Source organism: Malaclemys terrapin, chromosome 9, assembly GCF_027887155.1.
Source record: "Malaclemys terrapin pileata isolate rMalTer1 chromosome 9, rMalTer1.hap1, whole genome shotgun sequence".
Lineage (NCBI taxonomy): Eukaryota > Metazoa > Chordata > Testudines > Emydidae > Malaclemys > Malaclemys terrapin.
In genome coordinates, this window is record NC_071513.1 from 11495243 (window position 1) to 11520698 (window position 25456).

Consider the following 25456-nt stretch of genomic DNA (forward strand, 5'->3'; position numbering starts at 1 on the left):
ATTATTAACTGTTCTGGGCTCAGAGGGCTATTCTCTAAGGAGGTTGAAAACACAGGCATATATTTTATCCTTGGGACTCCTTGCAATCATACAATATATTTATAATGCAGTGGAAGTCAAAACTCTGTTTCATGTGGCTTTGGATGGAAAATTGCCACTTCATGACAACTGCAGGCAATTATGGAAATTCTGAGTAATGGGGATGAGTTTTCTTACAATAATGCTCCAGTCCGATGCTTAATCATACATTTGAAACAAGTGGGCTTGGAATTTATGAAAAACGTTTACTTATTCAGATGTCAGGCACAGGCCAAGAAATAACTTGATCGGGTTAGTCAAGTTTGAATAGAAGCAGCAGTAAATGAATGAGAACTACTGTACTAGAAACACATCTTACGCTTGCAGTTGTGGTGCTCAGTCCTGTGAGATGCTGACATCCTCAGCTTCCCTTGTTTGAGGGTACTCAGCACTTTGCAGCATCAGGACCACCATTTCCATAATTCAACTCCGTTTCCGTCTTAACTTCTTCTCCTCTCTTGCGACAGAAAAGTTGAATTTTTTTATATCTCCTCCTCCTTGAAAGGATCTTCACACATACAAGGAAATGTCGAGGTTTTTTCTTAGCTTTAAGATTGCAGAGATGGCAGCACTAAGGTCAGTGGGGCGTGAACATGAGCTCTGCAGGAGAACAGATGTGAGCAGATCATTTAAGGATTGCAGCAGTAGCTCCCAGAGCCAAATGAGGATAAGGCAAATTTTGAAATGTCAGAGCTTTATTTAAATTCTTTTTTATTTATATGCGCATTATACCTGGAATAGAGATGTAATGCTCCAGACTCAAACATACCAAGGAGATAGAGACGTTGCTTATACTTGAACTAGGGAGCATAATGCCAAATCTATAGAATGAGGTCAGTTAGCTTAGCTGCTGTGAGTCCTTCGATATTCATTTAATGGCTAAGCAGATAAAATTCAGAGTCTCACATGCAAGCGCACTTAGAGTTTTAACTACCAAAGCTCTTTATAATTCTCCCACAGCTCTTTCTCCCTGGGCAGTTGAACAGTTCTGCAGCACCCAGTGCCGTTCCACCTGGGTTGCACATGCATCCTGAACCTGATTTCTCATTTACTGTAGCTATGAACCAGAGATTCTGGTTTCCATTCTGTTTAGAGAGAGGACTGAGCTGTGGAGTGCTAAATTTGAGATCCCCAAAATTCAGGTGGCATTTGGATTTGTGGTTCAGGCTTAAGTCAAGAAGTTTAGATCTGAATCAGGAGCTGAACTTCCTTCGGGTTCCGAGAGGGTCTCATCAATCATGTGTCTGGTTTAGGCCCATCTCTAATCCTGTTATGATGATGTTGCCTTTTTAGAATAGTTTCCTGATGTTGCTCTGCGTTTCAGAAAGTCCAGTTTGGTGACACACTGAGTGAGCACTCAAAATCAGGCCACTTCTGAAAAATGTCAGCAATTGCTCTCTATGCTGAGTTTCCTTCTCGGTTAAAAATCAGTTATTTACAGGGACATATGTTTAAGGAACATTTATGTATATAGTATACTATCTGAAGAAGCTTGTTTTAGGAGAGGCAGGATTACCCCAGGATGTGGGTTCAATCCTTAACACAGAAACCAACTTCCTGTGCAAGTAACTTAGGTCACAACCTAGTGTTCACCAATTTTGGTTGCTGTGAGTGCACAGCACTTCTGAAAAATCGGCTCAAGTTTTGTGTGGTTGGGCAACCATAAACAGAAGCAGGCGTTTAATGTCTCAAACTCAGCTTCCAAAAATAGAAGGATCACAAGAAGTGAACAGTTTTGAAACTATTGGCCTCAGTTTCCTCACCTGTATAATGGGATAATCTCATCTCCTTATTGCCGGGGGCGCGGGGGAGGATTTGTAGGGCTTAATTGATGTCTATAAAGTACTCCGATGCCCTCTGATGGAAAGCAATGTGGAAGTAAAAATTATTATTTCATCAGTTTATAGTGAGCCTATCACAAAGTGTGTGAACGTTGTACAACAGAAACTAAAGTACAGGGTGTCACATCATGGAACAAAACTCCAGGAGCTCCAATACCTAGGCTGACAAAGCAAAGGAATGTGGTCCAGCAGGAAGCAGAATGGGACCCCAAGATTCAATGTCCAGACTAATCCAAAATAATAGTCTAAGGGAGTATAAGGATGCGAAGCAAGGAGGGAGCCTAGAGTAGGTCAAGAACAGATCGGTTGAAAAACAGGCATTGTTCTGAACGCAGCCATCTAGGGACTCGGGCAAACTTCCTTCAGGAGGGAATTCCATTGTCACGGTACCTCTTCTGACTTGCCCCTTTGCAATGGCCGCCTGGCTGGGGAATCGATTGGCTATGGTAGTTCACATGTAGCCTTTACAGAGGGCTCAGGCACATTCGTGGAGGAGCAGGGGGGTAAGTTGCACAAGCACTGCCTTTGCCATACCTGTTCTGTGGATAAATGGAAGACGTGGCGTTTCAGACTGGCAAGCCACTACTCTTTGAAAATCACTAAGGCCCTGATCCTGCAAGCTGCTTGGTGTGACCAGATCCTGTGCCCACATAGAAACCTCTTTGAAGATGAGGAAGGTGCAGAGCAGTTTGTAGGATTGGAGCCTACATTTTCTTAGGGCTTGGTCCTGCATGCCTTACTCACTCATAGCCCCCTTGTTTTTGGCGTGCAAGGCATGGATTGTGTTATTTTTTTAATAATAAGTTCACATCAGCTCTGTTACTGGAAACCTCAAGCACAACACAGCAAACACAAAGCATGTTTGCTCATATCATCAGCAACATCATCCTCCAACATCTGAAACATATTTTATGCCCACAGTAAAGAACAAAAAGAAAGAAATTGTACAAATAAAACATACTTTTTTAATAGGCGTAGCATATAAAGAAAGAGGGCCTGCCAAGGACATTAATGCCAGTATTGCATTTTTAGATTGATGGAGTAATTAAAACATGAAATAAAAATATATGCAAAATATATTTGCCATCTCATGTCATGCACCTTATGCCTTTGAAAAACTGCCCCTATATTTAGCATAGATAAATAGATCTGTCTGTGTCCTATATGTTACAAGAAGGAAACTACATATCTGATCAGGAATTTGTTATAACAGCCTGGTTAGGATCCATTAAATAACAATTCCCAAAATGTAACAAAAATCTGATTATACAGGAAATAAAGAGGCTTTGAGGATTTTATGTATTTATATCTGATTTGTTTAGAAGTGTCTCTTCGGTTGTAGACTGGGTGCAACTCATTGTGTTGCTGATGACTTGTTCTCTGGCCTTTAGCCTTACACAATGGGTATGTGGGCATCTGGTATGATTACATGCCTAATTGCGCTTTATTGTTGTATGGTGAGGAACAGCACAAGACCTAAAAATAGGGTCTGTGTGAGACTTGAGTGGTGCATAGATATTGTGCTGGGTCTCTGCACAAGGGTGAATTCCACCTGTAGTAAATTAGGTAAGGGCGAGTTACAAGAAATGTTGTTCAGCACATCAGGACAGCACGTCAGAAGGGGAACCTTGCCGTGTAGACAGAAGTATTGATGAGGTTTAAAAAACAACCCAACCCAAGAGAATGGCACAAAAAAAGATTTATAGAAGACAAGCTACTTCTCGTTTTAACGGGAATAATATGCAGTATCTGCACAGTCTGTTTCATAAATGAGTTTTCCAGCTGCCTCCAGCACCTTTAAGAGGTTACAACCAGTGAGCCCTAAAAAGACAGTACATTGTGTCAGAGGGCAGAGAAGAGTATCTGACAGTGCTACAAGCCTGACGTAGGAGGAGATAACACTACTGACTTAGTTGTGAAAGTTGGTTTCCTTTAGAAATGAACACAGCTCCCAGCTGCTTTGTTATTCTAGCATGTTAAGAGTAGTCTGAGCTAGCAAACTGGGAGAGAGAGACTTTAAAAATATAGATGTACATGTTACATTCTTGGATCTCAATAAACAACGTCCGGGTTGTGTTCTGCCATGAAAAAACAAGGGTTGGAATCAGTGGAAATATATCCTGAAATTTCATCAATATAATCATAAACCTCATTTGTCCTAGTGCATCAATATCTTTGTCTTTATTCAGCTTAGTTGAGCCACTTTTCACTGCTAATTATTTGCTGTGTTAACCCTTTGCTACTGTTAGTTTTGTGTTTTGCCAGCTCAGCGAATGTGATAGTGGAGTGCTCCAACACAGAACAGAAGGCCACAGCACCCTTCTGACATTTTTATCATATTCATGTAGTAGGAATGGTTATTGAATTTGTGCGGTCAGTAGGTCAGCCGTGTAGGAGTCCTCCTTGAACGTCACCAGCACTGCGGCTGGTAGAAATTGTGCTGAATATTTCTTTTTCCAAATTGCCCTGCATTAAAAAATCTATTTTTGCACAATGGGGTCACTGTTTAAACCAAACCAAATTGTTACGAACAGTAGATATTTTGTGGGAAATTTTGTAGAACATCCTATTTAAGAATAATTCTGCTCATTACATTTTCTATGTTGTTTTTCTCTTTTTTTTTTTAATACTGTTGGAAACATTTGTTTGAAAACCCACATGCCCCAGTTCTTGCTAAAGGATATAAAGAATTTCCTATACCTCATAGAAAATTCTGTAAAGCATTCCATGTAAGGAAGAAAGCTGTTTGTATAGTGCTTATTTTCTGAGGACATTTGTATGACAGACACCTGCTTCTGCTTTCACTTTAATGGGGTTACTTCTGGTTTACACCAGTGTAAATCAGAAGAGAGTCAGGTCCAACTTCTTTATTGCATAATAGTTTATTTACTCTTGATGCTAGTTTTCAGCCTGGTTTTCTAATACTCCATTACTGATATCATGGTATGCTACGGAGGAAATAATTGTGTCAGTATTATAATATCTATTGGGAAATAGGCCTCAAGAGTAGGTGAACTCTGAGGCAACCAAGATTTTGTTTCATACAGAACGTCCTCCAAAAAGATATAAGCAGATTTATTTCTTACGCATTCCCGACTGAGGGCTGGGGAGTGGGGGAGGTTTGTGTTATTAATCTTATGAAGAGATTAATAAAATGGTTCGTCTCTACTAGTGTTACCTTCAGGCCAGGGTTGCCTCTTCCAGCTGGAGAGAATGGGCCTGGTTCTCTGCTGAGAGAATTATAGCAGCAGAGAATTTGGTCTACGTCTCATGCAGGTCAAGATAAGTATAATTAGTAGAACTCTGTGGAATGCACTCAGCCAGCAGGCACCACACTGGTCATGTTTGGCGAAAGCATGAGAGCAAAGGTATGTTGCAGAGGAAGCATTGCCTAGTGGACAGAAGACTGAACTGGCACTCAGAAGACCTGGACGCCATTCCCAGCTCTGCCACTGGCTTGTTGGTTGACCTTGGGCAAGTCACTTCCCCTCTCTGTGCCCCAGTTTTCCCTCCTATCCCTGAGGAGTTTACTGTGCTGAACTCAGGCTTTGGTTAGGGATCTGGAACTTGGCTGTCATTACCCGTCCAAGCATCAAGATGTGGAGACTCAACTTCCTGTTGAAGTGCTGACTTTGGAGAAGTGGATGTTTGTTAATGGTGCCGGTGCCGTTATCATCTGCTAGTGCAACACAGATATATCATCTCGCTGTCAGTCAGAGTGGCCTCAAGTGAACTGAGGAGATCATCTAAGAGGACCTGGGGGTGGAGGTGGGGGTACAGTTTGCACACGTTTCCATTCGGTGACAGTATACGCCAGTGGAATTACAGTATAGTTTTGTGCTACTCTAGGAGTTTGAATCAGCAGTTTTGCCTCCTGACACATTTTCAGAATTTTAGGAAGGTATTAGACAAATTGATAGAACTGAAAAATAAATACCAGAAACCCTGGAAATACTTTAATGATTGCTCCACTATTGTACCTCTACCAAGGCTTGGTCAATTAGTGTAGCAAAACAAGGTTGCCCAATTGTTTTCCCCAGGATCTAAAGTCCCCCAGAACTCAATGCTTGTCTAATCTTCTTTTCTTTTCAAGTGTGTCTATTAGTATTTCTAGTCTGATTTTTCTTTTTATTGTCAGACAACAGCATATACTGGAAAAAAACTCCACAGTTGTGTATCTCCGTATCTTTCATTTCAATTCTGTTTTGAAACACTGTGTTCCAAAACAGCCTTTGATTGTTTTGTCTGATCCATTTACTTTGGTCACCTCTTAGAAGCCACTTCAGAGTGTTATTGTCATAATGAATGTAGCCAGAAAGCTGTCACAGGTAACAAGTTACATTTAAATCCTGATCAACCAGAGTAGCAACAGTTCCAATTACCTCAGTTACGAGAAACTAACAACAGTACAGAATCAGAACTCTTATTTGTTTTTCTTGCAACGTGAATTTTGCACAGGTGTTTGTTCCCCTGCCCCCTACAGTCCTACTTATACTGATATTTCTTATTGATATATCTCCATTGATGACATACAGCTGAATACTGATGCCACAGGTTAGATCAGGTGTTAGACCCCACGGAATAGAGTGAGCAGGACATCAGTTGCTTTTTTAGTGGGATATCTGTCTCGGTCATCCTGGAATGGAGATAGGTGAGGAAGGCAGATACCCAGGAAAAGGAGGAGAGGAGAACAAGCACAAAGAGAGTGAACCAAGAAGAAAGTGGGAGAGACCACAGGAGGGAGGAGGGCAGGTGAGAGACAAGAGCTAATGGGAACAGGGAGAGAACAGCATATAGGAAGGGGCAGTACTGTGGAATTTGCTAATAAAAATGTTTTTACAAAATGTCAATAAGAGGAAAAAAGAGACACAGAGGACAGGAATAGTGGAGAAAACAATAGATGGAAATGAAAGGAAAGATACAGGGAAGCTGAAGGAGAGAATGAAATAATGATAAAAAAAGAAAGTTGGTGTCTCTGTGCTCCATTTCATTTGGATTAGTGGCATTCATTTTAATCCTACATTTTTTTGCCTTGCATTTCAATGTATCTCTCTGGAAAGCATCCCATAGTTGTGTTGGGGCCAGAGGAGAGGCCATGGGGTAATGTTTCTGAAGAGACTTGTGTCAAATTGCTGCTTGCTGTTGGTTGTGGCATTAGGTTAGTGGGCCATGTGCTTTTCGGAATTGTGTGTCTCAGTGATGGGTGAATGTCTTTCGGAATGTCAGTCCTCATAGTGAAAAGAGAGAGAGAGAGCCTCCTGCCTCTGCTGCTGCCCGACGAAGGGGGATCTCCACTTTGGCCAGCCCTAAAAGTCTTCTGTGATTGGCAAGAGGCCGGTTACAGCTGCAGGAATCTGCAAATGGCAGGCAGCCAATTTTAACGCTCCGACAGGTAAACTCCATAGTGATGACTACTTTTTGTGCTAAACAACCATAGAGATGATGAAGCACTGTTTGGTTTTCAAATGTCGTTGACATTCACACGGCATAATTGAATCTGTAACATTTTACTGAAAAAGTTAAATTCAGCCTTTTAAAAATTAGATCAGTTGTTTAGCTGTCAACCACAGTCATTCCCTCCTGTTGCCTCAAGAAGAATGAAACATATAAAACCTATTGCTGGAGAATGCCATCAACTCTCTTATTTATTGTAGCACCACATTGTGCTAGAAAGCTCTGCACCCAGAATTTGAGGACAAGCTCACACATTATTTACATGTTTGCTGTGTTGTAGCTGTGTTGGTCCCAGGATATTAGAGAGACGAGGTGGGTGAGGAACTGAAGAACTGCTCTGTGTAAGCGCAAAAGCTTGTCTCTTTCACCAACAGAATTTGTCCAATACCAGATATTACCTTGTCCACCTTGTCTTTCTATTATTTACATGGGCACATTGTAATAAACAAAATCTCTTTCTCCAGTGTATATTTGAGAATGCTAATGCTTCTCTAACCTGGTAAATACTACCTAAGGTCCTGATCCTGCAAAGACTTACATAGGAGCTTAACCTTACACACTGTGACTAGTGCCACTGAAGTCAAGGAACTACTCACAATGCATGCGGTTAATTTTTGCAGGATTGGGCCCTAAGGTAGACTTTATCACGAGTTCAGTGAAACTAACTCAAGTCTGTTCCAATGTTGGACTCCGGGGCCATCAAGCCCTTGCAGTGCACAGGAACAGACCAAATGGCCAATGATTGCTACGGCCGACCGTTCAGCTAAGCGTTGAAGAAGAATAGAACTAATCAGGTGCTTAAAATTAAGCACATGCATAAGCATTTGGAGGATCAAGGCATAAAATCCCAACCAGAAGATGTTTGTAGGGACATCCTTATTTGACCTAGTGTTCCATTAATAGGAAACAGTAATTTTCAAGTTGATATTATACTTTGCCCTTGTGGGTTATATTAATTGCTGATTTACAGTAGACAAGTAAATATACATTTCTGCAATCAAAGGCCCACAGATCCAGATGTCTCCTGAATTCAGACATGCAGAGATATTTTTTTACTTCTGTGAAGCAAAGGGATGTTCATTTTTTGGGCAGGGTGGGGAGGATTTTGCGAGAATATTGCCAGTAGCATGAAACAGCATTTCAACTATTCATTGAGCTACTGAGTCCCTTTATCCTATTAAGATTGTCAGACCCCATTCCCCTTTTTGTAACCCTTGACACTACTTTAAACACTCTGAAGACTGACGGGTCTAAAATGCAATTTACCCTTAAAAATGCTATGTCAGTTTTTTAAACTCTCCTGCTGATATTGGGGAGAGACGACTGGGGCAGGGGGACCTTCTTCCCCTCTGAGGGCTGCAAGACTGATGAAATCCACATTTCTCTGCTGGGTAACTTACCAGCACATACCTTGGTTGGGGAAAAATAACAAATAGTTGGGACTGATGACAAGCTGTTCCATCTCTTTGCTGCATTCTTGCAATCAGGCAGGATACTGAATGGTTCTAGAATCTTTCGGAGTGTTTCAGGAGAGGCTATTCATTTGGCCATCAACAAATCTTAATTCCTCTGACTATTAATACAGTTAAAGTAAAAGATTTCAGAGTGTTAGTCTGTATCAGCAAAAATAACAAGGAGTCCTTGTGACACCTGAGAGACTAACAAATTTATTTGGGCATAAACTTTCATGGGCTAGAACCCACTTTATCAGATGCATGAAGTGGAAAATACAGGAGCAGGTATAAATACATGAAAGGATGGGAGTTGCCTTACCAAGTGGGAGGTGAGTCTAACGAGACAATTCACTTAACAGCAGGATACGAAGGGAGGAAAGATAACTTTTGAAGTGGTAATGAGAGTGGTCCATTTCAGACAGTTGACAAAACAGTAGGGGGAAATTAGTATTGGGGAAAATAGGTTTAGGTTTTGTAATGACCCAGCCACTCCCAGTCTTTATTCAGGCCTAATCTGATGGTGTCCAGTTTGCAAATTAATTCCAGTTCTGCAGTTTCACATTGGAGTCTGTTTTTGAAGTTTTTGTTGTTGAAGAATTGCCACTTTTACGTCTGTTATTGAGTGACAAGAGAGATTGAAGTGTTCTCCAACTGGTTTTTGAATGTTATGATTCCTGATGTCATTTATTCTTTTGCGTAGAGACTGTCTGGTTTGTTGTTCTATCTGTAACTATTTAAAACACGCTTATATGCAAACCTACTGCTGCTAGTCTTCCGCCATTAAGAGTGGCCATAACCCCTATGACACTATTCTTAAGTATTCTGAGGACTATATTTAGCTCCATCTGACAACAAGACAAAGAGCACTTAGGACTAAATGTAGCTCTGAAGTGCTTAATCCAGTTAAGAATATTTTGTCTTTAAGTGTACTCTTTATGGTAGGTCTTTTTACGCTCACCATTCTGCTGCATCATGCAAAAAGCTGTTGTGTGTGTCTGTTAACATTCATTCTTCCATAGCCTTTACTGTTACGACATTTGTATTGATTTTTAGACTCTTATTTTCTTTCACCGTTTGCTGTCCAAATCTCTTGTTGATTCAAACGATCTCTCACCATCGTTGACTGTATCCCATAAGGATAGGCACATGGAGCCTCATTCTGCAGACCCTTGGAACTTGTATAGTCATTTATGCGTGTGCAAGGTGGATATATAACTTGATAGATTTGTCACCTCCACCTTGTAGTGGTATAGATTGGAGTGCATGATTCCTAATTCAGGCTTGATAGGTGTTAACAGACAGTTACATAAAGTATCTGTGGGTAGAGCACTGCACTTGGACTGGGAATGCTGGGAATGGGCGACGGGATGGATCACTTGATGATTACCTGTTCTGTTCATTCTCTCTGGGGCACCTGGCATTGGCCACTGTCAGAAGGCAGGATACTGGGCTAGATGGACCTTTTGATCTGATCCAGTATGGCGATTCTTATGTTCTTATGACTCAGGAGAAGTGGGATCTATTCTCTGCCACTGGCCTGCTGGATGAACTTGGGCAAGTAACCTCTCAGCCTGTGCCTCAGTTTCCCCATCTGTAGACTGGGGATAATGATACTCATCTCCTTTTTAAAGTGCATTGAGATATACTGATGAAAAGTGCTATCTAGGAGCTAGGTATTATTGCTGATTAAGAAGCTTCTCTTTACTCAGCTGTTAAGGCTGATGAGGAAGATGGTCACCAGTGGAGGCTGATGAAAACATCTCCACAGCGATAACTGACATTGCAGAGAATGGCATTCACTTGCTCATCAACACTGTAGTTAAAGTTATGGTCAGACTTCCTTATAATCCTTTGGTTTGATTCATGACTTGGGAAAATTCTCCATTTTGGCTGAATTTTTCTATTTGTGTTCTCAGCCCAAAGTTACATGTTTTGGAAAATTTGAGTAAAATCCACCACCACCCTATTCCGACCCCGTTTTTTGGTCCCCCAAAGTTATTCAAAGGGAATAAAACCTTTTCTCGCTATTAAAAATAATATGCACATATAGCTCCAAAATGCTTGAACGTGAGGAGAATTTCTGGGTGGCTCATATTTCCGGAGGACTAGTCTCTAAGCCAGTTTACAAAAATAAAATTAATGGAGATATAAGCAATTTCAGCTAAGAGTAGAAGTACGGTACTATTTATAGATCAGCAGGAGAACGTAAATACATCGTAGCCTCATTCTCCTCTCGTGCCAGGATAAATCAGGAATAATTCCATTGAAGTAAAAGCAGTTACACTGGTGTAAAGATGATGTAAGTGAAGATAAGGAGTATCAGACCCATAGTACTGATGATTGTTATGTAGGTTGTGCTTTCAGCTGCAGTTTCACTGTTGTTTCATTATAAACGTAGGAGATGCATAAAGTTTTGTCTGTGTGTCCTGGAAGTATGTGTTCCCAACTGGAAATAGGAATAAAACTAGCCTTCGTAAGATTATTAAAGCACTTCATACTGAAATAACTCCACATAAGCCTTGAATGGTTTTCTCGTGATCTCCTATTCTTCAGGAGGTCTTTGAGTCTTCTTGAGATGTAGCCACAATATTACAAGTTCACTGAGCTAAATTCTCAGTGCAAACCTAGTGACATGAGTGAATTTGGCACTAATGAACTGGAACTTGGCCTATTGCCTCAATTTATTCATAGACATCCCCACCCCCACCCCCATTCAGTGCATGCCCACAATATCTTAATATCATTGGCTTTCTGCCTGTGTCACTCATGGTATTCAGCAGCGGCCCCATATTTTCAATCCCCAAATCTTTCTCATCTGCTTTTCTCAAGGTACTTGAGTTACACCCGCCTAGAGCAGCAGCTATATCAGCGCTCGGACCAGCCTCATAGTTGTGTCTCCTTCTCGTCAAAATATTTTTAATTAATACGAACCATGAACGAACTGTTCGTTTTTTCACATACCCAACCTATAGGCATCGTCATTCATTCACCTTCCTTTTTTGCCAATTTATACTGAATTGGTAATGTCAGGAGTTTGTTACTGCGTCTCGAATCAATTCTCCGGGCTCAGTGATAATAAGAACAACAGTAACAACCATGAGGCTATGGCACAGAGCTGTCCATTTGAACAGCGTGGCTGGATTAAATATTCTTTGCATTTGGTAGGCCAGCAAATTCTCCTTGTTGTTGATGATGACCCTGAAATTATCGAGAGTTCAGCTGTACTCATAGGTTTTTTTTTTTCATGAGAACATGTGTCCTTTGAAACAAGGAAAGTGTCAACTCCTAGTACTCCAGAGATATTAGTGCTCCTGTTGTGGGGGCTATCAATGCGCTCGCAGAAAGAAGACAGAATATGACAAAATTGGGTAATTGAGAAATGATGTGCCTTGCAGATGGACAATGAGATGATGTGGAGAAAAGAAAAGAGTCTTGGAGAATTAAAGTAATTAAAATCTTTGACTTAAAAGGGAGCACAAAGAGCTCATTAGCATTTATCTCAAAAGCAATTGGAGAGGTAATAATAATGTAAAAGGAATAGAAAGCAATACTGGAGGAGTCCAGTTCTAACTTTGGATGATTATTTATCGCTCGCATTGACTTCAGTGGAAGATGAACATGGAGATCCGAGGGCAGAGTTTTGGCCAGAAGAATGAGTAAAGCAGATATAAAATATACTCGGAGTCGTGACTCGGTCACAAGAACACACCATAAACTGTCTTGAACTTCACTGTTTTGGTGCAACTTTTTCCCATCCTGTGTGTCAGACAGTTTAGCTAAAAACCAGTCCAAACAGATTCCTGAGGCATCCCGGCCCATGACCTCTGGGGAACGCCTTTTCAGTCCCCTCTTCTTCCCACCTCCCACATCCTCCTAGATAGTTACAAATACAGATGTGTCTCTTGCCAGTAAGAGAGGGAAAAATCCTCTTTCGGGGTCTGTGTTTATGCTGTTTTACTGGTCAACAGGTAGGAAGCAACTGTCCCCTTTTTACATGTCCAAACTCTTCTGGAACCCACGTGGGAGCCAGTGAAGAACCAAGAGCTCCTGTGCTGCTTCCAACTCACCTTTGCGATCATTTACCTGAGCTTTAGTCATGTGGCCTTGGTAGAAAAGAGAGATTCATCGGAAGCACCAACTTCCATAAAAAATCTATTGAAACACAGAAAGAAAAGAAAAAGATTAATGAGGCCAAATAGTGCTTGATTTACATGAGAGGATTCATTGTGTAACCCACACAACTCCTGGGTGTGGTGTTCTGTCCCATCGAGACCATTTAGAGAGAGAGATTAATGAGTCTGTTCTACAGCCTTTGCTAACAGCCATATGGCTTTTAGCTCATGCAGTCGAGGCTCATGCACTGCGGTCCCAGGTTTGATCCTCCCTGCCGACGACTGGAGTCTGTTGGTGTTACAAGTGGGCACTTGTAACGCCACCAGATCCTAGTCGTCGACAGGCGGGATTGAACCTGGGACCTCTGTGCGGGATCCTCTTCTGCATGAGCTAAAAGCCAACTGACTGTTAGCTATGGCTGTAGAGCAGACTCATCAATCTCTCTCTCAGTGGTCTCGGTGCCACTACATGGGGCAGAGCACCACACCCAGGAGGTGTGTGGGTTACAATTGCATATAAGTTAATGGTTGAAAGAAAATGGCATAGTAATACTATTACACAACCAGGAAACACCGAGAAAATGCACGAATTAAAAACTTAAAGCGTGTGTGCGTGTGTGTACGTACGCTAATACAAGTGTAATTCCATGAAAAATAGCGGGCAAAGGGAAGATCGGTGGTGTCCAAATCCAAGAAATGCTATTGCAAGAGGAGATGTAGCTGAAAATGTATTGGATGTAAAGATAAAAGTATATTGTAATATGGTGCTAAACTCTGCAGTGCTTCCCTTCCCTTCAAAGCCCTATGGCGCCCATGGAATGACTCTAAATAGCCCCAAATGAGTGTTTCATGAGCCCAAGAAGCCCATGAGGTTGTATGGAACAAACAGGCCAAGTTCTGCACTGCCTTCCACTCTGGGTAACTGGGCTTAGGCGAGTTGCATGTGGTGTAAATCAGCCCAGAACATGGCCCAAAATCTTTAGCTCTTTGAGGCTTTTCAGAGCTTTGACAGGTTAACAAGGAGCATATTCTTAAGGAAGTGTAATAGAGTTTTTTCAGCTTTTCGTAGCTGTTGCTTGCTAGTCTGAGTACAGTTGTGGGTTAATTAAAATTTGTTCTCCCTGTAAGGATTAATTTTGCCATCTCTATTTACACGGTGATAAGAAGTGCTTATCTTCCCCTGTCAGTCTGCACTGATGAATCTAGCAGGTAATTTCTGATTCGGTTATGTGCGCTCAGGTGCACTATCTGATCTGGAACCCTGCCCTTCCTTTGATGCGCCCTCACCTTTCGGGAAGAAATGAATCCTTCAGTTCATTTCCTTTGCCCAGTTTGCCCCTTGAGGTGAGGGGTCGGGAGAGAGGAGGCTAAGCAGAGTTGGAAAACCTCTGGTTTGCCTTTAATTTAGGCATCATCTTTTGAAAAGCCAGTCGTGCGCTTTTCCTGTCAGCTGTGGGCAGCTCTATTTCGTGCAACTTTTATAGCTAGTAAGTCATTTGGGGTTGGAGCTGGCATGCAGCAGCAGGGGAAAATATTTGGATCTGTCCAATCAAGATTGTTCCTGGGGCACTGGGTGTGTTGCCAGGGGCTTGCCAGTGAAAGTGCTCGTTAGCACCGTGGACTCTGATTGGCTGCTAAAGTTAATGACAGGCGTAGATTCCAGTCAATTTGGGGACTGGTTTTGGAGCTCTCTTAGGCGGGCTGTGACCTGGCAAGGCAGGCTCTGGGAGATTAAGGGTGTGGAATGATTGTGGCTGGGTTGTCTGCCTCTGCCCGTTTGACAGATCTGGAACGTGACTGGATCCGGATTGGCCAATCTGAGTCACAGAAAGCAAATTGCCAGTTAAGAAGTTGCCCTTGTTGTGTTAAATTTTCCATCACTTTATCGGAATCAAGAGCAGAATGCTGTTGAGGGGAGTTGCTCTTCACTGTTGCCCTTACCTGTGCAGTGAAAGAACTTTGAATAAAATAAAGACTGTGGCCCAGATTCACCTCAGCTAGTGCAGAGAGGTACCAGTTTCACTTCCCTGCACCCCAGGAGGCTGCTGAGGTGATACACGAGGAGACTGATCCAAATCAGTGCAAGTGTTTGCATTTACTCAATGGACTTTGAATCCTTTGGCAGGCTTCATCATGTCCTAGTGTTGCCTAATGCCGCTTCCTTCATGGACAACACTAGCTCCATATTCCGCTCTCCCATCCTTCCTCTGCAAGGGAGGGTTCCACCACTGCAGTTCCGTCCTGGTGGATTGACCAGCAACAGGAACTTGTGCTAGCACGGACTGGCGAGGACCCTATGCTGAAACTGGCTCTCATTTTTTAAGTTTGCAAAATATAAGTTTATTGATTTTCCCCCAGGCACCTTGCACTCAGATAAACATGCAAGTCGCTGGACAGAATTTGCCCGATAGCGTGTTTTATCATTTTTCCATTGCACAAAAGTATTACTATATATTTTGAGTTGATATCCAAACATCGCTTCTAAATGCTGAATATACAGTGTAAAAAGAAAAGCACCATAAAGTAGGGGAGGGTGGGGAAAGGGAAGATAGAAACTAAATGAATATCCTGGATTTTAATTGTTTTGGGCATTAGAGTCAAGGCTTCTGACTTCTCAGCATCAGTGTAATTGGACAATGTTTCCTGGGTGTTAAAGGAGGTAAATGCTGCTTTTTCCTTCCAGAACCCTGTGTTGTGTAAACGAGCTGATGGATGAAGATGAGAAGGACAGGGCAAAGAGGTATGGATGGACGTACAGAGCACTGGAAGGGGTGTGCGTTAAATCCCTCTCGTATGTGGCAATGTAACAAGATTTGCTTGCATTGTGATTGGAATGCTTTCTGGGGCCCCAGTCGGCTACTGTGGGTTTCAAAGGCAAAAATCCCATTGAGTTCACTGGAGCAAGATTGCATTCTTTATATGTCAGAGTTGGCGCAGGGACAAATACGCAGCTTTTTTCATCACCCAGTGGTGCAGCTGACGCCCAAGAAAAGGCTAATCAGCTCTCAGAGATTGCTAGGTTATATTGTCTTGCCCTCGGGATCATTGATCATCCAGTTTACTGTTTGTTGTGATGATTCAGTGCTCCTGGTCGGGGTTTTCACTGGTTGGGTTTAGTATCTTGTTGGAGGATGATTTCTCTCTGAAGTTTAGAGGAGGTTCCAGCTTAATCCTGGGTGAGAATTCATCTCTCTTAATAAAACTATTACCTTTCTAATTGGTCTTTGGACTTTCACTCCAAATACAAATGGGCCCGAATGAAAACACTGGGTCTGAGACACACCCCAAATCTGGTGTGGGGTGTTTGCTTTCAAATCTGAACCTAGATGGGCTTTCTATAAAATACCCATTCCAGATCCCACGAGCAGGAGCACTTGTCGACATGAATAAACTTGTCAAAGATTTTAATTGCAACTAGTGCTGTCAGTGTCCGCCTGCTGCAAAGTAGGGTCATTTGTGATACTAGCATGGAAAGGAACCTTATGGAAGAAATTGCACATGGGTATGCTTCCTGCTTTACTACGGACTTTAACAAAGGGGAAAACTTTATTGAAACCTTCTTAACCATTATTAAGGCAGGTTGGAAGTTGGTGTGTGGTTTCTTTGTGCATCACGTTTCTACTCAGTTCAGATTTTCAAACTATTGCGTGGCCTCAATTTTGTGCAGTTTTTTCACAGCCAGGTTTTTCTGGGCACAAAACTTGTGTATGCATGTTATACTTGTATGCAGAAACCAGGAAATAGGTATCTCACCCATTTTGGCACACATAATGCAAAAAACCAGTCATGAAGAAACTACTCAGAAAACGATCTGCAGACACAGTCGTGACTGCAATATTAGAGGCCAGGTGGAGAGCCCTTTGAAAATAATGCATATATTGGAACTGAGTGACATTTTTCACATGAAAGTTTTTTGTCAGTGAAAAATACAGATTGGTGATATCAAAATGTTTTGTAAATTCATGTCAATTTCATGGAATTGTTTCAGTCAAAAATACCCCCAAAATTTGGAGAAAGTGAAACATTTCAATTTTTCAGTTTGAAACGACTTTTCAAAATTTTCTTCGATTTTATTTTAAAAAACAATTTATTTTTATTTTTAAAAAGGTCAAAATTGAAATGAAACGTTTTGATTTTGTCACCACAAAAAATGTTACGTTTTTTCCAACTTTTCGATTTGCTGAAAAATTGAAACAATTGGTTTTGGTTTAACCCAAAGCAATATTGAAACTATTTCTTTTAAATTGGCAGCAAACCAAAAAGCCTGCTATTCACACAGCTCGAGCGTATACCAAATGACCACCTCTTTTCAAAAAACCCCACTCAAAACCAACCAGGGCCAGCTCCAGGGGTTTTGCCGCCCCAAGCAGCAAAAAAAAAAAAGCCGCGATCGCGATCCGCTCTACCACCACTGCTTCAGTCTTCGGCGGCAATTCGGCGGCTGGTCCTTCGCTCCGAGAGGGACTGAGGGACCCGCCGCCAAAGAGCTGGATGTGCCGCCCCTCTCCGTTGGCCGCCCCAAGCACCTGCTTGCTGGGCTAGTGCCTGGAGCGGGCCCTGAAACCAACCAACCAAAACCCTGCCTAAGTAAATAAACGTATTCACTCCAAAGAATATCAGTGGTTTTTCAAACCTTCAGACGTTCCTTGTTCTTTGTGAGCTTGATTCTGCTGTGAGATGCTGAGCACTCTGGCCTCCATCCAGCAAAGTTCTCAAGCGCATGCTTAGCTTTAAGCATAGGAGTAGACCCATTGAAACCAATAGGACTTTAAGTTAAGCGTGTGCTGCCGTGCTTTGCTGGGCCGGAGCCTATCAGGACCCTGCAGGGTCGAGACAATCACCCCTTGCTTTCCTTAATGGTGTTTGTGTTTTGATCAACCAGGGCATCACGCAACAAATCTGAAAAGAAAAGGCGAGATCAGTTCAATGTCCTCATCAAAGAGCTCTGCACGATGCTGCAGGGTCATGGCCACCCTCTCAAGATGGACAAGTCCACAATATTGCAGAGGACCATTGACTTCTTACAGAAACAGAAAGGTATTGGATAGTGCTCGGCCCGTGCTTACTGCCCTCCAAAGGGTGTGTGAGAATTGCTGAGGGAGTCAGAAAGCAGCTGGCCAGCGCTTTATTTCCGGGGAGAACAGGGACACTGAGCTGCAAAACAGCACAGTGGTGTGAGCGGTGAGCAGAGCAAGAGGTAATAGCCGGAGTCGGCCTTCAGAGGAGGTTGAATTCTCTGATGCAGGGTTAAACCGCAAAGCACTTGAAAAGGGGCGTGGTTGTAATGTGCAGCTCTAGGCCAGAGCCTAGCAGTATGTCTAACTACAGAGCTCTAGTCCCACCCCTGCCCTCCGTATTCCCTTGCATCTCTTGGTTTGCTCTCCCTATCCCTTGCTCCCCACTCTACATTATCTAATTCCTTGCTCCCCTCTTGCACCATCCCGTTGCTTCTTCTGCTCTGCCTTCAGTCCTCTTTGCTCTTCCTCATCTCTCCCTCGCTGCTCTGCCAGATTCTGTGTCCCAGTTCTCCATCTCTCCCATGTTTCCCAGATGGCCTGGCCCTGGCTATGTGATCTGTTGCCCAGTCTCTCCCCATAACCTAGCTCTCTTTGCGCCCGTATCTCTTCCTCCCCATGGCCCCTTTGCTGTTTGCGTTCTCCTGACTTCCACCCCTTTCTTTCATTCTCCTGCTTCCCCACAAACCCCCAAGTCTCATTTTTCCTGAACCTGCTTCCCTGTGTTAATAGGGGAGGGCACCAGATGACTTGCTTCAGGGCTTCACACAGTGTAAGACATGCCCCCAAACAAAGCAGAGTTGGCCAGTGGCTACCAGGCCAGGGCAGCAGAAGAGCCTTGGGTAGCATAGGGGAAAGGTAGTTCCGTATTCTGTTGCTTGGAGCTTCATGGAGCATGTCAAACACTCATATGAACAAGGGACAGCTGGCATCTGGCCACGCAAATGCTAAGGGATGCCACAGGTGGCCGCCTATGTTGCATATAGCACCATGAATTGAGTAGTTCCCCCTCCTGTGGGCTCTTAGTAGGTAATTTCAGATTTGAGGTCAAATATTGCTGTCTACGACGCCACTGTAAATCTGGAGTAACCCCGTGGGCTCTGAGGGGATTACTCTGATTTACACTGACTTAACTGACCGCAGAATTTGGGCCCCGATCTTCTTTTTAAAATTATTCTCACAGCTCCTTTTCCACCTCCTTTATGTCTTCCCCTTTTCTTGATCTCCCCAATGACATTCGTACCTGCTGGAGCTGAGACTTCCATGTAAGAGGAGATTATTCCTTGTGAAAAATCTAGCGCTCCCTCAAAAATGAAAAACAATCCAGCTGACGTGGGTCCTGTTGCTTTTCTGGTATTTTCTCTTTAAGAAATCACAGCACAGACCGAGGCCGGTGAGATTAGACAAGACTGGAAGCCTTCGTTTCTTAGCAATGAGGAGTTCACCCAGTTGATGTTAGAGGTAAGAAGAAATGAAAGATTTCTGAGGGTGGGGCGAGCTCAGAGGTACGGTGCCTTTCATCTCTCGGTCATTGCATCCACTAGCAAGTACTGAGACAACTCAGCTCATTCCTGGAGAGCATTGACTGCCATCAGATTATTATTATTACCGTTATTGTTTGTGTTATGGTCTGGAAGCCTCCGTCCTGGGGCAGGTCCCTGTTGTACAACCCAGAATAATAAGATGATGCCCCGTATATTGTTTACAGATGATAAACAACTTTCTGTTACGATCCACCTGGTCTGGCTTTGAACAGGTGGCAAATCCAGTGTGGGGGAGAAAAGGGCAGGGAGTCTCCTCACAGAACAACCAGCAGAGCTGACAGACGACAAAAGGTGAATGGATCTGGAGATTGAGCGACCCGCTCCCTCCCAGGTCTAGCCTGAAGCCTGTCAGCAGGGCAGGGTGGGAAAGCCCGCACTGCTGTTGCACGTGCTGTGCTGTACCTGTTTTGTGGCTAAACAGAGAACGGTGACTTCCACCCCGTTTGCCAGCAATGCCTTGGCGTGAAACATGTAGAGGAGAAAGGCCCTGGTTCTCGCATACAAAAGTTCTTAGCGGGTGGAGACACATCCTGCAGAAGAGCTGACATTTCTGCGAGCCTTTCTTAGAGAAGACAGCTTCTGATTCCATGTCGCATGCTACTGCGGCTGTGAGTTCTCCCCTCCTTTGAAGCCAGTTGCACCAGAATAAGGGTGTATGCTGGGCGGCATTGCAGTGTCTTGGTTATTCCTTTTCATCAGGATGTCATGAGTGACCTCCTTGGAAAAGTCTGTTCATTCTTTCCGGGAGTTGCTCTCACCAAACAAGTTAGTTCATTCGGGTTTAATCAAAACAGACACCAGCCTGCGAGATGGCAGGGGGAGGAGTTTGTAATAGCTCTCACTCTGTGCGGCTGTATCACACCGTGTACTGGTTTGCTTTTTAGTCACAAAGCTAATCTGTGCTGAGACAGTTTGGGACTTTTATTTTCAAGTCTCTGTTGCTCTTCATGCTTGAGCCAGGGCAGAGTGAGTGAGGAGGAGAGGTGATCGGGGAAGGGGGAATGGAGGATACCTGCACCACCCATCTCTGCTGCCTGTGAACTAAACTACAGAGCATCATTAGCATTGGCATTGGAAGAGATTGCTTTGTTTGTTGTGCTGACTGGAGATAAAACATTCCTGACCTTGATAGCTGTCCTAGAAGAATAGGGGCCTGGACTAGTAATACAGGAAGGAAACACACTGACTCAGAATGAAGGGAAAGAGAACTTCAGCGCCAATGCTGAGTTCCCCATCATGTAAGCTCAAATGCTTCGAGGCCCTGCTAACTCAGTAGAGCTTACACATGCTATTTATACATCAGAGATACAGTCATCCAGCAAGGGAGAAGTAGGGGCAGCCATTGTAGATGAGAAAAGAGAAACCAAACTAAAGTAAAAAACAATAATTTCTGTAATCGGCTGTACAGGTGTAAGCAAAATAAATAACTTTTTAAGTCTCATTGGCTTTAGCTATAAATTGGTAAATCTGTATCTGTCTGTCTGTCGTTTCCATCCTGTGCTCACCATGATGGTATTTGGCATCTCTGTTAGTCAGTAGGTTAACGATTGCGTAACTTGCTACATATAATCGGAAGTCAGCAGGGTTGTATGGGTGGTGAATGAGGAATTTGACATCCTATATCTTGCTTCATGTTAAATCAAGATTCCGTGGATGCAAAATGCAAGTTAAATTAATGCTAATGAGAAAGTAATTAGCTAGAAGGACTCTGAATGAGGCACCATGTTTAGTAATTACTTTTATTCTTTCTATCCTGAACCACTATGGATTTATGTTGGTTGCAGCGTTAGAGGTATCACTTTTGAAAAAAATTACCTCTATATTGTATTTGAAGTACAGGTACATTCTTATTTTTCTTCCTGCCTTTTATCATTAGGCATTAGATGGATTTCTCATTGCACTTACCACTGACGGGATTATTATTTATGTATCTGATAGTGTCTCCTCTCTTCTTGGACATTTACCGGTAAGTTCTAACAACATAACGCTTAGACGTCTGGTTTTTAATTTAGAATGTCCAGATTGTTACACGCCTGAGGCTCGACAACAACATCCCCCAGCTAGGGTGACCAGACAGCAAATGTGAAAAATCGGAACAGAGGGTGGGGGGGTAATAGGAGCCTATATAAGAAAAAGACCCAAAAATCGGGACTGTCCCTATAAAATCGGGACATCTGGTCATCCTACCCCCAGCTGGTGTAGCGTGCACACTCCCCCAGCAAGCTCAGGGATTGTGTACAGAGAGCCCTCACAGAGCTCCTTCTAGGGGCTGTGTGATATAGCTCAGTTACATTGTCCAGGTGGCCTTGTGCCTACCATGCACAAGTCTGACCCTAAGATTGTCATAGAGGAACAAATTCTGCCTCCCCCATTGAAATCAACAGCAAGATTTCCATTGACTTCAGTGGGATCAGAATTTGGCCCTCTGCAAGAAATAGCTTTCTGCAGTGTCCAAGTGGCTTAGCCAATACAAGTGTGCATGAGCAGGATATACAGTGTGACTGATATTTGCCCTCATTTCTCAAATCATATCTTCCGTTCAGGCTAGTAATACTATATACCTGACTAATAGCCACGGCCACATTGCATACTGGGAGTTGCAGCATTCCCCACATGGAGCCTGCTGGGCTGTGAGATGCTTCAGATGGAGAAGCACTGTGTGACTTCACTTTTACTGAGAAACCCATCATGTGCTGCAATCCACCCACAGTAGTCAATATCCATTCAGTTGTGCTTTGTCATGCACAATATTAGCCATATTGTATCTGGTCATGGAGGAGAGAACTAACTGGATGAATGCAATGCCTTTCTTGGCTTATGAACCCAACAAACCCTTAGGGAATATCCCAAATCGCTAAGTAATAGATTTTGCATTAGGATCTCTGACTTAGCCTAAAAAAAATGCAGAATGATAGTAGCCCAGCTTTCTGTACATCTGAGGCCACTTATGTGTGTTGTTTATTCCACCAAGTGTCTGGAAAATATTGTGGTCATGGAATGTGCTCTTGATAATGCTATTTTCAAACAATGTACAGATGGTGTGAGGGCTAAATCTCCGCACTTTTGATCAAAAGCACATGGGCATTAGACATGTCTGAGGCCTGAGGTTTCTGGGAAGAATGTGTTACACTAGTAAGCAACAATCTGGTCCAGGAGTTGTTTCTATTCCCTCAAAAGTGTAGTTAGTTCTACTCTTTGGTGCCAAGCATGTCTATATAGGCTAGTCTGTCTACCTGTGATTTTTTTTGCCATATGATTGTAAATGCTAGTGTAGACAGGGCACAAACATGTGTTGCCTTGTTAGTACAGCAGGTCAGGGAAGCTTCGGTGAAACCATATTCCATTGGACTATGCAGTTCCATGCTTTGTGAAATCGGGTTGATTTCACTGGAATTTTGTATCGGGGGAAACATTCTGATGATGTTGAAACGATGTTTCAACAGTTTTGCATCAAAACGTTTTGGTTCTGAATGTCCTTTTTCTTTCTATTTTTAAATGTTGTTGTTATGTTGCATTATGTTATATAAAATATATTTACAAGTTGAAATGGAAACAAAACATTTCAATCGACCTGCAACCATTTTTTTTTAAAGAATTTTCCTTCATGGAGAATTTTGAAATGAAATTTTTTTCCAATTTGGAATGAAGCCAAATTTTGAAATCTTGAAATCCTTCATGAAACAGAACTTCCTTTCTCCACACTGCTCTAGTTGCTGTTACAAAACTATCAACAAATGCTTGTTTCCTGGAACAAATGTGTCTGTAGTGTCAACACTAGAAATTACAATCCCCTTGGTTAATTCAAGAAACAGAAAAGCTCTGTGTAGATTCTGGAGTTGACACTGAGCTACGATCTGAAGAGATTTGACTTCAGAAATTCACTGACAAACACTGTTAACTTTGAGTTACTGGATACCTGAATGTGAAATGTCTATGAGGGCTGTGCCCACTCACAGTGTGTCTGTTGCTTGATGGAATCCTGAGGTGTTACACCATTCCTAGCGTAAGCATCTTCCAAACCTACTCCTTGGTACGCTTTTACGCAGCTCTGGTGTCAGGGTTTATTGGGGCTTCCCTGGCTTTAATCCTCTGAATGATGGCAGATCCAGGGGAGCTTAAGTTACATGGAAGTCTCTCCTCTGGAGTAGCACAAGGTTCCCCATATAGTTGTTTAGCTCAGCCTCATTTTACTACAGATGTTATGCTGTGGATAAACCTTCATTTTTTTCCCATATGGACCACTGATTTTTACACAGAACCCCCCATTTATTTCCGTGGGGAGTATCATGTGCAGACTCATGTCAGGATATGGCCACTTCACCTTGAGTGGTCCCTCAGAATATGTGCTAACTACTTAGGCTAAACTATTTGCTTGTCCTTGTATTTAGCTGTGACACTCTGAGTACCTTTCCCTGACCTGAAGAAGAGCTCCGTGCAGCTCGAAAACGTGTCTCTCTCACCAACAGAAGTTGGTCCAATAAGAGATATTACCTCACCCAGCTTGTCTCTCTAATATCCTGGGACCGACACAGCTACAACAACACTGCATGCTTTCTATTTATGTCAGACAAGCAGAGAGTAAGATGAATTTTCCCTGTACTGAAGAAAACACAGGATTAATGTTTCTGCTTATCTAGGTTTAGATTGTATCTTTACTTCCCTCATTAGGGGTGTTGGGAGGATAAATACATTAAACGATTGGGCAGCGTTTTGCCATCAACTCATGAATAGCAGTATATAAGAAATAGGTATTATTATTATAATTATTACAAACTGTCTTGAGGAAGGGGCGGTGCCCCAAGAACAGCGCAGAGAATGAGAATCACAGTTCCTCTCTCTGTCTTCCGTGTAACATTGTCTAATGTAACTTCCTTGTGTTAAGTGGTCCTGTTAAAATGATTGTGTCTGCCCACCGTTCTACCCATTGATCAAGTGTTTGTGCCTCTGGACGGGTTAATGCTGTACTGTTGAACATGACAAAGCATTCTTTTGTATCAGTCAGATTTGGTGGACCAAAATATATTAAACTTTCTGCCTGAGCGGGAACAGAGTGACGTATACAAGCTCCTTTCTCCACATGTGCTCATGACAGATCCTGTTGCAGCTGATTTTCTAAACAGTAAGCATCTCTCAAGACTAGATTTAAGGGGAAGATTCTAACCGGCAAACGGCTCCCAGGGAGCGTAACGATGCTGGCTTTTCTGTTATATAGCGCCAGTTCTCTTTCACAAGTTTCTAACAATTCAGCACATCATTACATTTGGTATTTGCCCTTTGATGTGTCATGTAATCTTTGTTGTTTATTTCTGATCACAATAGAAAAATGAAATGGATTCATTTCACTTGACTCCCTTAGATTACTCTCCCGGGGCGAGATTCGGTGGTGAGCCTCTAAGAGGTATGGGTTTCACAGCCCGGATGGAGAGTTGGCTTTAGGGGGGGCCTTTGTTTCCTTCTGATGTTGAGAGGACTGGAGAGGCCCCGGGTGGCTTGTCTATATTATGGGCCTCAGGACTACAGCTCTGCGTGCTACAGCCCTGTCCCCAGCCTGCCCCTCCGCTCCCAGCCCTGTCCCCTGCTTGTGAGGGAATCCTAGAGTCAGCCTGATGACTGGCTTCCACAGTACCCGTGCGGGGGGAGCCCTTCCTCAGACAGATATGGGACCTTTGTATGCTGCTCTTGCCCCTTTTTATGCGGCATAAGGAGGCTGGGGGGAGGCAGGGTGAGTATATCACCCTCGTGCAGAGAGCCAGCATCTGGCCTAATCAGTCCCCACTTAACTATCATTTAAGCCCTTGAAATAAGACCTACCTGGAATTTCAGCGGTGCTCAGGCCTTGTGCTCATCCTGTGCACAGGGGAAATGTCACCCTTGCTGCAGATTATATAATCCAAGGAGTTTGTGCCTCAGAATATTCATTTGTATTCAGGATTTTTGCCGCCCCAAGCAAAAAAATTT

At 42.9% G+C, this 25456-nt stretch overlaps 1 protein-coding gene across 1 annotated transcript in view; it reads left to right on the top strand.

The window, feature by feature from the left end:
* The window catches only part of PASD1 (PAS domain containing repressor 1), a 94994-nt gene that overhangs the window by 14978 nt on the left and 54560 nt on the right, over window positions 1-25456 (top strand). The window contains exons 2-6 of the mRNA XM_054039294.1: window positions 15623-15679; window positions 17822-17976; window positions 19324-19415; window positions 21375-21464; window positions 24497-24617. Of these exons, the coding sequence (XP_053895269.1) occupies window positions 15648-15679; window positions 17822-17976; window positions 19324-19415; window positions 21375-21464; window positions 24497-24617 (490 nt within the window). The 5' untranslated portion in view covers window positions 15623-15647. The remainder of the gene's footprint in view (window positions 1-15622; window positions 15680-17821; window positions 17977-19323; window positions 19416-21374; window positions 21465-24496; window positions 24618-25456) is intronic.